The 15,578-nt window shown below is 50.7% G+C and overlaps 1 protein-coding gene across 1 annotated transcript; it reads right to left on the bottom strand.

Annotated features, from left to right (window-relative positions):
- Positions 1 to 14: 14 nt before the first annotated feature.
- pdcd11 (programmed cell death 11) lies at positions 15 to 15,568 on the bottom strand. Its single transcript, XM_070552028.1, has 36 exons — positions 15,487 to 15,568; positions 14,791 to 14,907; positions 14,583 to 14,726; positions 14,326 to 14,493; positions 14,070 to 14,231; positions 13,874 to 13,991; positions 13,555 to 13,730; positions 13,378 to 13,485; positions 13,002 to 13,214; positions 12,714 to 12,838; positions 12,569 to 12,629; positions 9,765 to 9,911; positions 9,417 to 9,668; positions 9,225 to 9,350; positions 8,963 to 9,157; positions 8,704 to 8,874; positions 7,454 to 7,667; positions 6,242 to 6,391; positions 5,054 to 5,166; positions 4,465 to 4,964; positions 4,314 to 4,376; positions 3,852 to 3,948; positions 3,661 to 3,750; positions 3,478 to 3,580; positions 3,214 to 3,391; positions 3,038 to 3,094; positions 2,831 to 2,953; positions 2,626 to 2,748; positions 2,124 to 2,265; positions 1,944 to 2,057; positions 1,722 to 1,865; positions 1,391 to 1,641; positions 1,145 to 1,313; positions 914 to 1,067; positions 424 to 589; positions 15 to 339 (listed from the first exon to the last, which is right to left on the bottom strand). Exons 2-36 carry the CDS (start codon positions 14,887 to 14,889, stop codon positions 126 to 128), a joined length of 5,430 nt encoding a protein of 1,809 aa, XP_070408129.1. The 5' UTR covers positions 14,890 to 14,907; positions 15,487 to 15,568; the 3' UTR covers positions 15 to 125.
- Positions 15,569 to 15,578: the final 10 nt, after the last annotated feature.

Here is a 15,578-nt window from a genome sequence, read left to right as displayed (position 1 = left end):
CAGGCGTGGGAGTCTTTAAAGGTCGACCAGAAGGTTCTTTAATTTACAGACGGGTAAAAAGCAGGTGCTTGTTTTAGCGTTTACAGACGATTACGACATCCTACAAATAAAAGCCGAGACGTGGATCATTTCACGCGTCCCCGACCATCTGGAGCTCCGCGTGGCGTCGTGGCCGCAGCGTTTCTGCCTTCGCTCTCCACGAACTCCATGGCCTTCTCTTTGACCGCCTGGACGCTCTGCGGGGTGCCGTGCTTCTTCTCGTACTCCAGGTAGCGCTTGAAGAAGAACTTGATCTTCTTCACAGAAACGCTGAGGTGGATCACTCGATCGAAGAGGGACCTGCAAGAGACGCAGGACAGCATTCCGTTTTAAACAACAACAACAAGCAGAGGATGCCAGAGCGGCGGGGCGAGCGCTCCTCACCGGACTTCCTCCTGCGATCCGTGTTTCATGGTGAGGTCGAGGAAAACGGACCAGATGTCCGTTCGTTTCGGGTAGCTCGTCAGGACTTTGTCAAGCATGTGGTGACCCTTTTCGGCGTCGCCGTAACGGAACTCCAGCTGAGCGAACTTGGCGATTACGTCCACACCTGAGGAGAACGACGCCGAAACGTTTAAAACACGAACCAAAAAAAAAAAAAAAAACATCTAAACGGGCAAAATCCCGGTTTAAAGTTTCCCTCTAAGACTTTAAATAAGTCCATCGTGTCTTCGTCATAAACATTTTCTCTTATTGAGACAAACGTGCTTTTAAACGTTTAATTTCCTCTAAAATGTAAAAAGAGAGTTCAGATGTTTGAGAACACTTCCTAAGACGTGTCCGTTTCTACGCCATCGTCCAGCGCGTCCCACGCGACCGTGTTTGCTCCATGTTTGGCAGATTATGGTTAACCTGGTTAAACTGGCCGCCTTACTGTCTTTGGGAGGAAGGCTCTTCAGCGCCCTCTGCAGGAGGCCAGCGGCAGCATCGCCCTGGCCCTGCTGCAACAGGAAGGAGCCGTAACTCAACCACACAGCTTTATTTTGGCGGAAACGCTTCACCATCGTCTTGTAGAGGCCCTCTGCCTCCTGCAAACCAAACACCCAACATCAGATGCTGCAGAAGCTTTCAGACCCAAACGTGTCTGATGGCAGACCAGACGAACCTGGACTTTGTTGGAGTTGGCGTAGATGTCCGCCAGCTGCTGATAAACGGGCATGGGCTCGCAGAACTGCACGGCGCGCTCAAACACCTTCTTCAGGCTGTCTTCTGTGCCGTACATGTTCTCCAGGTTCAGCAGGGCCACCCACACGTTCAGCTTCTCCTGCTCCTCTCTGGACAACGCAGGAAGAACGGTTTACACCCTGCGTGCTGTGGAGTTTGACGAGCAGAGTTTAAACCTGCGTCGGACCTGAAGGAGATGGTTTTCAGGGCCCTCTCGGCCACAGCCCGGGCCTGCTCGATCTGCGTGCCCTGCAGGTGGTGAGCCATGTACTGCAGCCAGAGCAGCGAGCTGTTGGGCGAGGCCAAGAGCAGCCGCTCGAAGGTGGCGGCGTCCTCGGGCCGCAGGTTTGGATCCATCAGCTTGGCTTCCGTCTGCACCAGAGCCTTCTCTGCCGCCTTCTTCTCCTGCTCCAGCTCATGGCGGGATTTCTTCTGGGGCTGGAATGACGATGACAGATCCAGCACATCTACGTAAAGCTGTGATGAGGTTATCACATAGATCACTTGGATGTTCTCACCTTAGAGTTTCCTTCTTGGCCCTCTCCGTCGCTGGGATCCTCCTCTTTTGCAGCTGCAGCAGGTTTCAGAGAGCTCAGACGCACATCCCAGGAGAACCCCGCAGCCACCTGCAGCCTGGACGGGCCCGCTGAGCCGCTACTCGCCTGCACGGAGGAGAAAACTTTCCAGCTGCACAAGAGGACATTTCATGCAAAAACACACTTCCTGTGCTCTTGGCTTACATCAGCAGGTTTGTCTTCATCCTCCTCCTCTCTGAAGTACACCTCCACTCCACTGTCCTCTCCATCCGTCGTCGTCTTCTTCTTCTTCGTTTGGATCTGAGAGGCTGTGTGTTTCTAACAAATAAACGAGGTGTTAACACAACTCCAAACACACACCTTGTTCTGGTGAGTTGCCGGTACCTGTGCGCTCTCCGGCAGACGGCGCTTCTTGTCGTTTTGGACGCGTCGCAGCGGCAGACCGAGGGACCCTGGGAGGATGTCTGGTTGTCCGGTGTTCTTGGAGAGCAGCGAGAGGTCCACCAGCTCCTCGTCTCTGTTGATGCTGAGACAGGGTACACATCTCATGACACATCTTTACAACAAGCTTCCTGGTTTAACGGCTCCTCTGCTGCCACCTGGAGGCTGGAGGTGGGAATTAAAGTGGACCATCCTTTTCTAAGACACAAGCCGTTTCTCCTCCTCCTCTTTCCCTCGCAGCTTCGCTCGGGCGTGAGGAGGCTTCCAGCAGCAGAGGAAGGGACCTCTTTGTTCAAAGACAGTATGTCACTTCCTGTCCTGCTGTGCAGAAGCTTAGTTTGAAACGGAATTGAAATGGAAATCGGGTTCCTTTAAGCCCGTTTCTGTGAGGTTTCCCTGATTCCTCTCACGCCTCCCGGGGTCGGAGCTGCAGCGAGATGCTTACCTGAGGATTTTGGTGGTGAGCAGCGTGTTGACGGGAACTTTGTCACAGAGGATTTTGTGACTTCTAACAAAGTACTTGGTGGCCTGCTGCAGCTGGGCTCTTCCTGTGATGCTTCCTGACAACCTGGAGAGAAAACCAGGAGAGGAAATGTGCCGAATCCTTCCAGAACCAGCGGGAGCATGCTGCTCGGCTCTGCTCTAGCTACCTGATGAAGACCCCCTGCTCTGTCATGGACTTCAGGTAGCCTCGGATGATCTGGCCTTCCTTCAGCTGGTCTAAAGACGAGACCTCCGGGTCTCTCGCCCGCTTGGCCTGCTGCGGAGACAGCCTGGAGGAGGAAGTGATGAAGTTCGTGTTCTTTAAAAGCCGAGAATCAAACGTAAACTCTACCGTGTGCGACGAGTCCTCTCACCTGGAAGGACGGAGGGACAACTGCCACGTTTTGTTTTTCAAATCCAAGAGGAAACACCTGCGAGCAGAAAGCCGGTGTTTGTGGGTGAAGTTTAGCTTCGAGCCTAACCAGAGGTGTGAAGACTCCCAGATGTTAGGACGCCGGACGAATCTAAAACAGCTGTCCGACCCGCTCACCTGACCAGCTGGCCTTTGCTGAACGCTTCTAGAGGACGCGGCTCGTAGGTGTCGCTCAGGTCGGTGACGGAGACGTTGCCGAGGCCGCCGAAAGGAAGCCTGACACGGAGACCATCTCGTTCCTGAACGTCGAGCACCATCCCAAGAGTGACGAGGCCTTTCTCCAGTTTGTGGAAACCTGAGAAAAAAGGATTCGAGTCGGGTATCGTGTGATAAATAACACGCCGACGATGACATCACTTAACGCTAGAAGGCAGCTTCTACCTGTGAGTGAGAGCACCAAGCGATGGGGCTTGACGCTCGCCTCGACCACTTTAACACGAACCGCCTGGCCCAGTTTGAACCGTCTCCCTGGGCGAGAGGCATCCTGGGAAAAACGGTCACCAGTGCTTCAGTATTTGGTTTATTTCTTACTTTTGACACAATCGGACGATGACATCATCTTACCGCGGGGTCCGTGATCATGGCGAGCAGCTCGACCGTCCCGGTGACACACAGGTAGGTGGTGATGTCCAAACACTTCCTGTCTGGATGAAACTAGACAAAAACCGAACACTTAAGCTAATGCTCTCTCAGCGTTTCCATGGAAACGCCGAGCTCAGTAGAGCCGTAAGAGGCAGCGCGGCTTCAAATCTCACCTTTGACACAAAACCTGTGATTTCTTCCCCGACTTTATAGCTCTTGAGTTTTTCTTGAGCTGAAACGGATTTGAAATCGGCGCCGTCTTCCAGTTTGCTGCAAGAAGAACGAATGTGTCGCTCATTAAGTGATCCGTGGAGCTTTACTTTGGCGGCACGCTAACGGCGCCGGGCTTCCTGCTACCGGCTAGGGAGAAAATAAATCACCGACATTTTCTTTGTTTGCTTTAATAAACTAAATAAAAACAGTGAGCTAGACACAAAGTTCATCCATAACAACATCACCGCCTGGACTTCGCCAAGCAGACAGGTGGGAGCCTCCTATTGGATAATCAGAATGTGCGGGATGTGCTGGAGAAGGCTTCAGACGACCATCATCAGTGCTAGATCTTGGTGAGACATTATTGCATCACGGACGCAGATAAACCCGGTGACCTGGCAGTCTCAGCTAAAGGAGGTTACCTGGGAATGAGTGTGAGCTCAGGAATCCTGTAGGTAAATCTGGGATGAGAAAAAGGCAGAAATCTGCAACAAAGACAGTTTAGGTTCATTAACAGTCAGATTAGAGAGTTTTATCGGCACGTGAAAAGTAGCCAATTCTCAATGCGCTCACCTTTGACTGGAGACCTCTTGACCTCCGATCACCCTGCCGGTGACGCTGCTGCCTACTTTGATGGAGGACGTGGGGAACGACCCCAGACGCACGGCGGCGGGCTCCATCACCTCAGACACGTGCACGCTGGCTTTGCTCCCGTCCTCCAGCACCAGCTGAATGCGGGTCGGCTTCACGGACCGAACCGTGCCCTGCAGGATTTCGCCGTAGCAGTGACCCCCAGAGCCCGCCTGGGTCTCTGAGGTGGTGCGCTCTCGCTTGGGTGCGCCGCACAGCCCCGACACCAGGGGGAGCCCTTGTAGCGCTTCGCAACTGGATTCTATCACTTCAACAGCCAACGTGGCGCCGACTTTCATCGTGCCAGAGTTCAACGAGACGATGTCATTCAGGTGGCTGCTGGTGTGGATCACAGCCAGCTGGGCCGTGTCGCCCAGAGACACGACGGCAAAGTCTCCATCGATGTGCTGCACCGTAGCCGTGTAGCGCGATTCCTCCGCCAACTACAGGAGAAACAAATAAAACCACCATAAAGCAGCAGGACCACAGCCAGCAGGCTGCATGTGTTTTAGGGGAAACCACGGCAACCTACAGACTTCTTCTTCCCCACCAGCTTGGGAAGGACAGAAATGTGGACACAGCAAGTCAGGATGTCAACATGAAGGACGACTGAGACGACCTTCTGTCCTGGGGTCAGCTCAACACCTGGAAGGTTCCACCAGACAAAAACATCCGTGTTAGAAAACAGCATCATCACATTTGTGAAGTGCCTTCTTAGGCTTCTGCAGCCCCCCAAGGCGCTTCACAACACAATCACCCATTCACGCGCTGGTGGTGATGAGCCACGGTGTAGCCACAGCTGCCCTGGGGCGCGCTGACAGACGCGAGGCCGTCCAACAGACGCAATAAAAACACGAAAGGATCATAAAACTTTAAAAACGAAGTTTTTAGTTATTGTTTATTGATTTTTTTATTTTGTATAACAATTAAAACCCTAACCCATTAATCCTTTCAGTCTAAAAGACCCGGGACCGGGAGATAGTGGGTTCAGTCCCGGTCGGGCCACCCCAAAGGGACCCAACGCCTCCCCGCTAGACACTCAGAGTGGACTGGGGGGGGGGGGGGGGGGGCTACACCACCACATCGCTCCTGAGCACGACCGCCGCTGCAGCCCACACGGGGACGGGTCACATGCAGAGAACCAGCTTGTGACGGCTAATGGGACGTTTATCTCATACGTTCGAGCACAAACTCTTTAAACCAGGCCTGGGGAACCTGAGGGCCGGTATCCTGCACGTCTCTGCTCCAACACTTCTGATTCACGTGTGCGGCAGCTCATCGGGCGCTGCAGAAGCCCGTTAATCACCTGCTGATTGAAATCAGGTGTGTTGAAGCAGGGTTGAAACTAAAATACGCTGGATAGCGGCCCACCCCTGCTTTATATCTTCACAGCTGGTGGAGCTGCGGCTCTCTGGACAGAACTTCACACACGACAGGTGCAGACGCACCGATTTGGGTTTCTGGTGCCAGTACCAACTCCTGGCGTCTGCTCAGCTGATGCAGACTCTGCCTGATTCCAGTTTAAAGGAAAAGCTTTTGCTGGGCAGACACCTTTGCAGGAATTAGCCTGTAGCGTTGATGAGTTCAAAGACGGGTAGAAAAAAAAAGACTTTTGAGTTTCACAGATTAAACCAAACCTTTGTAGGTTCTTGTGATTACATCAAGCATTCAGAATATTATTAATAATATTAAAAGAGCTTCTGTCTGGTTCTGCCGTTACCCGTCGTGTGATGCTTGGTAGCGAGGAGAGTGGCGTCCTTTAACTCGTCAGACGTGAACGTGGCGCCGCTTTCCGTGACAGAGTCAACCGTCAGCTTCAGCTTCTGACCGACAGACAGAGCGAGCAGCTGCTGCCGAAGCTCACGGCCACCTGAAAGAAGAAAGAAGCGGAGAACAGAGAAGGGTGTAGACCAGGTTTTCAGGGCGAGGGCCACGACCACCCGGGTTTCTGTGGTGCTACTTTATTCACGCTGCTCAGCAACAGGCCTCATGTCTGCTAAAACGCCGCCTTTCCACAGAGGCACTAAATCACTCAGAGGGCCGCAAACGGCCCCCGGGCCACACTTTGGTCGAGCCAGGCATACTCTCTCACCACATAGAAGGGCTGGGCGATATGGCCTAAAATCAATATCACCATATAGTGAGGACTTCACCTGGAGAACGATAACTGGACGATAACTACATGTGCAGAAACAACAGTTGTCCACTAGATGGGGCTGTCACGTGTTTTAGCCTGAGATGAGCCAGTTCTACAGATTTTGGAGCAAAGCACTGCAGTTGCTCTCCACCCTGGCTCTCACCTGATCTAAGATCTGATTGGCTCACGTTCTGATCCAAACATCCAGTGATCGAGTATAATATGTTGGTCACATGTATTCTGTAAATCATGTTACGTTGATGACTCTATAGGCCATAAAGAGAAATGTGTTGTGTGTTCCTTTCTCACGTTTCCTATGAGCCCACTGAACCTACAGGTGATAACCTTTACTTATTATTACAGTCATGTCTTCATATACAACATATGATATCCACAAGCACGTGAGGATGTGTTCGGGTTGCTAACAGGCGCCAGAATTAAAGTAAATATTTAAACAAGTATGAACGCTAACGTGACTTCTTCATCCATCGTCACCCGTGAGCTACACATGCAGGGAAACGCGTCTGACTTAAACGCCGGCTTTCAGCCACGCCCCCTGCTGCGTCCGTCTGCTCTCGTCTGCTTTCCAGACTCGGCGCCGCTCAACTCGAACACGCCCATTTTAACGCGACTCAAGGTGGTACAGCTTCTTAAAGGGACATGAACGCTGCCAACCTACACACATCTTTCATTTTTGGGGGGAAAATTTTCACGATAAGAGTCAGAAATTTCGATAACGATAAATTTTCAGTTTATCGCCACACAGGTGTGAAAAGTTCCCCAAACTAAACGCACCTCTGAGGGCGAACATTTCATTGACGGCTCGCCTCTCCTGCAGACCGTTGATGAGTCTGGTCTGGGCGTCTCCTCCTGGCGTGAGGACTTCTGACATCATCAGCGTGACCAGGAACCTCCGCTTCTCCTCATCCAGGTTGGTCACTTTGGCGAAGACCGTCTGGCCCGGCTGGAAGGTGGTCATGGTGTCCTTGATGAACTTTTCTGACATGGCCTTGAAAATTAGACACAGTCGTTTAAAGCAGCCATCCAAAGATTTTCCCCTTTTCAGGAATTCATAGAAGTCCGTGGAAGTGACGGTACCCTGCTCTGACATCACAGACAATACGCCTTTTACCGTAAAAGCCTCCCCCCGTCCCGTTGAGCGCCATTCAGCTTTACCCAATAGCGTTAGAGGACGTGCCCAGACAGACAGCGTTGGCGACATTTCTTATGCACAAGAAAGTCTTTGAAATACCTGAACAGGCGAAACAGCAAACACTAGTAACCCGGCTCAGACTGAGAGACCATCTAAAGGCCCAGGAAGCCTCTGCAGGCGTTCTGGATGTTACATCAGATTCTAGTGTTTCCGGTTTCACCTGCAGGACAACAAGCAGCAGAAAGTGAGATCAACAGCTGTAAAACAACGCGTTTAGCTCCGAGGTGCACGTTCACAAGCGGCGCGATACATTCGTCTGACTCTAGGTGGTGCGCTCTGACAAAAAAACTCTGCTTTAAAGAGCAAGTCACCCCCTACCAGAGTATTACTCCACTCCCACTTCCTGTTTGAAAAATGCAACAAATGCTGTTGCCTAGCAGACCGAGAGGGCGGAGCCACTAACAAATACACACACACAGGCCCACAACGACATTGTGACATCATATGGTACCAGCTAACGTTCTAGGGTACCTCTTAGCCAATAGCGATGGCAGATTTAAATTCAAATGCAGTGCAGAGTTTTTACCTGACAACGGCACGACACTGACAGTTTTAGGCAGAAAATTACAATTTTTACTAAAATGCACTAAAGCGCAAAACTACTGACTACACGTGTCTGCAGCACGATCAGACACGCATTTATATAGTTTATCAAGAAAAAAAGTGATTTGGGGGTGACTTGCTCTTTAAGTGGCCATACCACGTTCTGCTGAGATCCAGGGACTTACGGGATTTCTTCAGAGCAAACACACAGGCAAAAACATCATCGGCTGTCTTCATGTGATGGGCCATGATAAAGCTGTTCGCTAGCAGGAAGAGGATTCATACGCACCGATTTGGGAGCGAGACCAACAAGGCCATAGGGGAACTCCACAAACGCGCCGTAGGACATGAGGTTCTTGATCCAGCCCACCAGCTGCATCCCAACTGTGATGTCAGAGAAGTCTCTGGCCACGGCTCCTTCCTCCAGCGACCACCTCACCGTTGGTTTCTTGGTGAGTGTCTAAACGAGAGCGGCTGAGGAAAGTCTGGCTGCTTTGGTCTACGCTACGCCGGTCCACACTCCAGTTCTGTCGGAGAATAAAGGATACGAGACTCTTCTTGCTCTTGTTGAAGCAGACCAGGTTTGAAATGATGTCTCCCTCCTGCAGGCTCTCCCACAGCAGAGGACAGTTGGACATGTGATCAGAGAGGTGCATTGTGGGGAGTATGGCAGGGATGTCGTCCGGGAGGATGGTGACCTCCAGACCGTTGAGCAGCTTTTTCACCACCTTGGCCTCCAGCCTCTACGCCACAGAGACACACGTTTAAATCCAGCGAGACGGAGAAATAAAACCTACGAATCTGCCTCACCTTCCCGATCTCACAGTCCACCTGAGGCGCGGCAGCGTCCTCCGTCTCCCCCTCCACCACCGCCTTAAACGACAGCAGCATCTTGGCGTTCTCCGGGTCGCACTTAAGAACTTTAACCTTTAAGACCTGGAGCAGAAACATCCCGTCAGAACCAGAACAAAGACAAAACGAACCCGAGCTCTGTGGGCTTACCTGCCCGACATAGAAGACCTCCTCGGGCCTGGTGATGGGCTCGGCACTGAGCTCGTCAAGCGGAACCAAACCCTTCACGTTGTTGTAGAAGCGAACGACGCAGCCAAAGTCTTTGATGCACACGATGTAGCCGTGGGACACGCGGCCCGGGCGGGCGTCGCTGTAGCTGAGGAACAGAGGCAGGGAGCTCTCCACCAGCATCTTCTTCCTGGTCAAGAACATCTGACGGCTTTCTGCATCTACAGACAGAACCTGCAGGCCCAGATCCAAATAAAACCACATGAATCGGCGCTAACACCCCAAACCCTCATGAGCTTTGCTCCTGTGGATTCTTACGACGGTACTGACCCGACATTTCACCTTCAGCCCCTCTGTGTACTTCTTCTCTGGATTCTTGAGGAGGATGTCGGAGAGGTGCGTCCGCGGCACCAGACCTTTGACGTGTTCTGACAGATGCACCAGCATCCCACAGCTGAGAAGGACGGACACCGTTCCCTGTGAGGAAGAGACAAAGTGTCCCACACGGAGGTAAAAACATGTTAACCCCCCAGTCGTTCTCCTGACCCAGCCGTACTCCTTTAGCTTTAGCTTAGCATAAAGCACAGGAAGTGAATGGATCCAACTAGCATTGTGAGTAAAAACATCCTTGAAGGTCACTCAGTAGTGATCCCAGCTCTGCTTGTGACCTAAATAATACACACACACACACACACACACACACACACACACACACACACACACACACACACACACACACACACACACACACACACACACACACACACACACACACACACACACACACACACACACACACACACACACACACACACACACGGATCCAGGACCACCCCGCATGAATGTTTGTGCTGAGGTTGTGCGATTGTCAAGATTTCATTAGCAAAATTAAATCAAATCAGAGATACTTTTATTAATCCCAGAGGGAAATTAGAGTTTCAGTACACACAATTCAGAGATCAGACATACATGGGCAAGACGCATGACAAGAATTGGTGACTGTGGTCATTCGCAACCCTGAGTCGCGCTACCTTAATAGAGATAAGAGGGTAACATGAGGATTGGTTCAGGTGGAGGGGAAAAAAGGCACTTCAGAGTTACCCTCCACCAGGAGGGCAGCTTTGCTCTGCAAAAAACACCTCAGACAGAGATGCAACAGACTTCAGACAACACAAGTGTCCACTAGGTGGGGTGGTGGGTTGGGACTATCCCCACTTCAGTTCCTGCAGCCACGATAAGCAGCACATGTCACCTCAGTGTGTGTGTGTGTGTGTGAGTGTGAGTGTGAGTGTGTGTGTGTGTGTGGGGGGGGGCATTTAGGGTTGGAGGGTTGCAGTGACCCTGGATGCTTCAGCGGCCTTCCCGCAGTCCCGCCCAGACTGGGAAAGAAGACAGAGTTGAGTTGCCATAGCGACGGCACATTCCACATATCTTCTGAGGGGGGAGTTTTCGTTGGAGCCTTGCAGGCTCAAGGGCGCCAGATTCCGATTAGAAATTGTTTTGGGGCCAGACAGAGATCATTTCCTCTCTGTCTTACAGTTTGTTGGTCCTCATCCTCTCAAAATCCCAATAATGGACATTAATATATCCCAATCCATGCTGATTCGTCCACTCTCTCCTTGATGGCATCCATCTTTTGTGCCAAAGAATGAATCTCAGGCAAAGTTCCAAGCGTACGATTCATCTCGACAATTATTTGAGTCTGAATTCACAGAGCCGTTCAATCTATCTCTGAGCTCCAGGATCAGGCCGATATTCCTTGACCGCTCGTTAATGTTCCGGTTACCCAGGTAGCCTCCAAGGCCAATGAGCAGGAAACCTGACACTAACACCACGAATATCCACTCGTCTTCAGAGTCCTCCACAGACAGCTGAGATAAACAGATCAGGTTCCACTGTTTCCAGGAGTCCACGATGTGTCCAACTGGGTCTGTACCGGCGGGACATCCGGGAGCCCCTTCTACGTTGAAAAAATTGCATCAATCGCGTTGAGAGACCAACTGACGAGATCCATTTTAGTGAATTTCAGTTTCCAGAAAAATGCAGAAGCAGCCGTGCACCCAGCACACACAGACAAAGGGCCTTGAGGATATGATATGGAGGAGAGGAGGAAAAAAGCGTCTGCACCCACCAAGAGCCGGAAGAAGACAATGTATGAAATCCTAATAACACATAAAAGTCCTGACAACGTCTGTATAAAGTTTGTAGAGGATCATTACACGTGTGCATGCATGTAGGAGTGGGAGTCCTGAAGGTAAAAGTTTACATACATCACAGTGACCATCACTCCGGATTAACAGTCAAACATAATCCCGACAGGAAGCTGCTCTGAGGCCTGCAGAGTGAACGCAGCCTTAGGGACTCACACACCGTAGACCGCTGAACCTGGGCTCTGTAGTGGCCACTCATCCCTTCTAACGGCTGCAGGAACCACATCGTTCTGCAGCTTGTGTGACATGGATGGATGGATTAAAGAAGCAATCGAGATAAGGAGACGTGGATGTGGGACCATGAACAGGGACGACGGAGTGTACACGTTAGTCCGCGCATGGGACTGCATCGTCGGAGAGGGGAGAGCGGGCAGCAGAGGGCGACAACGTCCTCTGCTGCCCGCGGATAAACGGAGAAGGAAGTGACGCGCCACCATCAGCGTCAGCCTGCAGCTGCCGGCGAAACTGTAGCTACAAAACAGGTAAACAAAACCGTTTCTGTGTTTTAAAAAGAACGACAACATGGAATTAGAACGACACAGCAAGAACACACCTAAGATGTTAAAAGAGCTTGTGTGACATGTTTTATCATCTTGCTGCATAAAGAAGTGACGGCAGGACAAAACCTGGAAGCAAATCTGATCCCAGATAAGAGATGAGGCTGAAATATATGAAGAACATCTGAGTGATGAAGCAAGAGGGGTTTAAGGTAGCTCACCCCCCCCCTCCCCCGTAGCCAGATTTATACTGTGGTGTAAGAACTGTTATGAATGGTGGTTCACGGCCAATCAGGAGGGACTCCGGGTCAAAGTTCGTCTGATAAAATCCGTTTTACAGCGCGAGGAATAAAGAGGAAAACTAAAGATCTGAGCTGATTCTGAAACCATCAGAAGGAAAAGCCCGTTTGTGACGTTCTGTTCTCACCTCGACAACTTGACCAGCCTGGACATCATCGTATCGGTAAAAGGGCGTCCTGATCACACTCCTGCAACGAGACGCACGGAGGATTATCGACAACACCAATCAGAACAGTGAGAGGCATGAATCGGACCGCCGGGTCGGTGCGTACTTCCGTAAGGACACAAAGTACATCTGCTCCATGGGGCTGAAGCTTATGACCCGACAGGTGTGCTCAGGCGTCGCTAACACTCTGTTCTCATTGGCTTCTTCGCTCGGCTCCTTCAGGTGGTTCCTCTGGCAAAGGAAATGCGAAGGTTACACAAGGTCATTCAGACGGAATGTCATTTTCCCAGACAAAACTGAGCTTTTGGGACATTCCTCCCCGAGCTGAAGGTTTAAATAAACAGCTGTGTTCAGCGACCAGCTCCTGATTCGCTGACGCATCAGCTCCACTTACATGAGCGAACGCTGGCGTTTTGTCCGGAAGCTGCATCACGGCTCCTGACAGGTGGTGCATGGCGGTCACCCTGCACTCTTCTACCACCTCGCCGACCCGGTCCCCGCCGGGCGGAGTCGCGTTGATCTCAGACCCTAGCTGGACGAGGTAGCTGCGAAGGCTCAGTCCAACGAGACGGGTGGACGGATCCACGTACAGCACGCGCGCTTGCACCTGGATGATCAGGGAACAATCTCATTTAACGAGCCACCTTCGCAAATGATGCGTTCTCCTCCATTTTTCCTCTGACTGGATACGTTTAGTCTAAATATCAGAACACGACGCAAACGCGTCGAGACAAGATGATGAGAGAAGACATCGCCGCCGACCGTTTTACCTGCTGCCCCTCACTGTAACAGGACGCCTGCTCAGACTCCATGTGAAGAAAGTCCACCTGACCGGTGAACGAGGACAGGAAGTTCAGGAACAGCCCGTGTTTGGTCACCTGCGACCCGAGCAGAAGAAGTGAGAACAGAACGTAAACAGATAAATGTTGCATCACGACAGCGGAAACCTTTTTGATGGTGGCCTTGACCAGCAGGCCCGGCAGAAGGTTGGTGAGGCTCCAGTCCTGCTTGGTGTCAGCACAGGCCTGGGCCAGGACGGTCGGGTCTGAGGACAGGCGGACCACACGCCCGCCGTTCTTTACCTCCTCTACTAGAGCCGTCACGTACTGACCCACTTTAGGCTCTGGACACACGGAAAACACGTTTCAGACATCTCCTTTCTGGAAATGTTTGATTAACAACTAAAAACAATTACATAACAAAGCAAAGCCATCGAAAAACCATCCAACTCTTTGCTTTAAGCATCTGAAAAGTACAACCTGGTACCTTGAGATTTTTGTCTGGGCGTTTTGGCTTCAGCAGGCAGGAAGGCTTTGGTTCCGCCGATCCCAATGTCAATAATGCAGCCATGATCCTCCACGCTCTCCACACAACCACTCAGGACCTAACTCACACACAACACCCAAGTTTAGCCTTTAAAGTCATTTAAAACCAGAACTGAATGGAAGTGATCAGGCCTCACAATTCCAGCTTTCAGAGACGCCGACGCGAGGCTCCTGTTGACCTGCTTCGGATTGATCGACAACTGGATGCTGAAAGATCCTCCTTTGGTTACGTCTAACTTAGCAACCATGCATCGGAGCAACATACCAGGGTGGAAAAGGTGCAGAAGAGAGCAGAACTCCTGTGAAGTGCAAACACAGAATTATTACTCTTCTTGAATGCGTGAAACCATTCGGATCGACCTCGCTGCTCCAGCCGGCTCTGTGCAGGTTCACCTCTGTGGCCAGCTCCGAGTCCAGCTGCTCCGTCAACAGCTTGGTGTACGAGTCACAGACGTTCTTGATGCTGAGGAAGCCCTGAAGGCCTGAAGGTAAGCTGACGGTCACCTCAAAGTCTGCCACCTCCTTCACACAGCCCAGAAACAGCATGCCCTCTTTCACGTGCTTTGGGAAAATGTCAAATTACAAATATATTCTACAGATTAGGACTAGCAGATGAATAAACAGTGTTTTGTTAGTGGGACGTTTAATACCTTGACATGCAGGATTTCCACACACTTGGCTTCTGTGTTCAGCTTGAGGTCTCCCTTCTGCTCCTCAGGTTTTAGTTTCTTGGCTTGTTTTCCATCATCTTTCTTTCCTCCTTTTCTTTTCTTTTTTTCTCTTTGTTCAGTTGTCTGTAAAACGTGAGAGTATGAATTGATTCCGTTCGGATACAGCTGAAAACACACTTAATCCTACCTGAAACAGATTTTCCACTTGCGTTCGCTCCTCCGCTTTACTCCCAGTGGGCTTCCTCGCCGTCCCTCCCCGGGGAAAGTCCTCCTCCACTGCTGCCATATTTGAAATGTTTGAGGACTGTGATGACAAACAAAAAACATTCAATAAAAGATGGCTGGCGCAAATTAGGAAAACCTTCCACTTAAACCAATAGGTGACTATGTGACCAATTGTGGTTATTTTGTTGTTTATGAGGTTTAAAATATAAACATTTGAAACCAACGAGACATAAATGTAATGTTGATTCTTCTTAATTTAAATAGACTTGATTAAAAGAGCCAGCGCCTCTCCAGGCTGGGAGGCGTTTGGCCTAGCAAACAAAAACACTTCTAAAAATCATCAGGCTGGAATGGTTTCTGAAAAATAACAGTAGGTCCAAAGAAGACCTCAAACAGCTCGTTCAGACCACAAAATACCGGCTCGTTTGACAATAACGATATGAAGATGGCTTCTGCAGTTTTAAATGTGAACCTAAACACTAAACAGAGAAGTTTAACCAGATCCTGCTAAAAAGTCTAAACAAGCAACGATAACTAAGCTCACAGGTAAACAACAAATGTAGCCTAATGGCGTCAAACACGATTTTAACACATATACGCGTTTAAATGATTAGAACTCCTGAAATGTAAATCCAGATTTGTGCGTTAGAAATCTCACATGTCGTTCAGCAGCACGCCATCACCACAACCCGGAAGAAAACCCCATAAACCATCCTTCTGTATCCAATCAACGAGGGATACAATTTGATT

Source organism: Nothobranchius furzeri, chromosome 6, assembly GCF_043380555.1.
Source record: "Nothobranchius furzeri strain GRZ-AD chromosome 6, NfurGRZ-RIMD1, whole genome shotgun sequence".
Lineage (NCBI taxonomy): Eukaryota > Metazoa > Chordata > Actinopteri > Cyprinodontiformes > Nothobranchiidae > Nothobranchius > Nothobranchius furzeri.
Note: the sequence above shows the minus strand (reverse complement) of the source record. Positions and strands in the feature narration are given on the sequence as shown.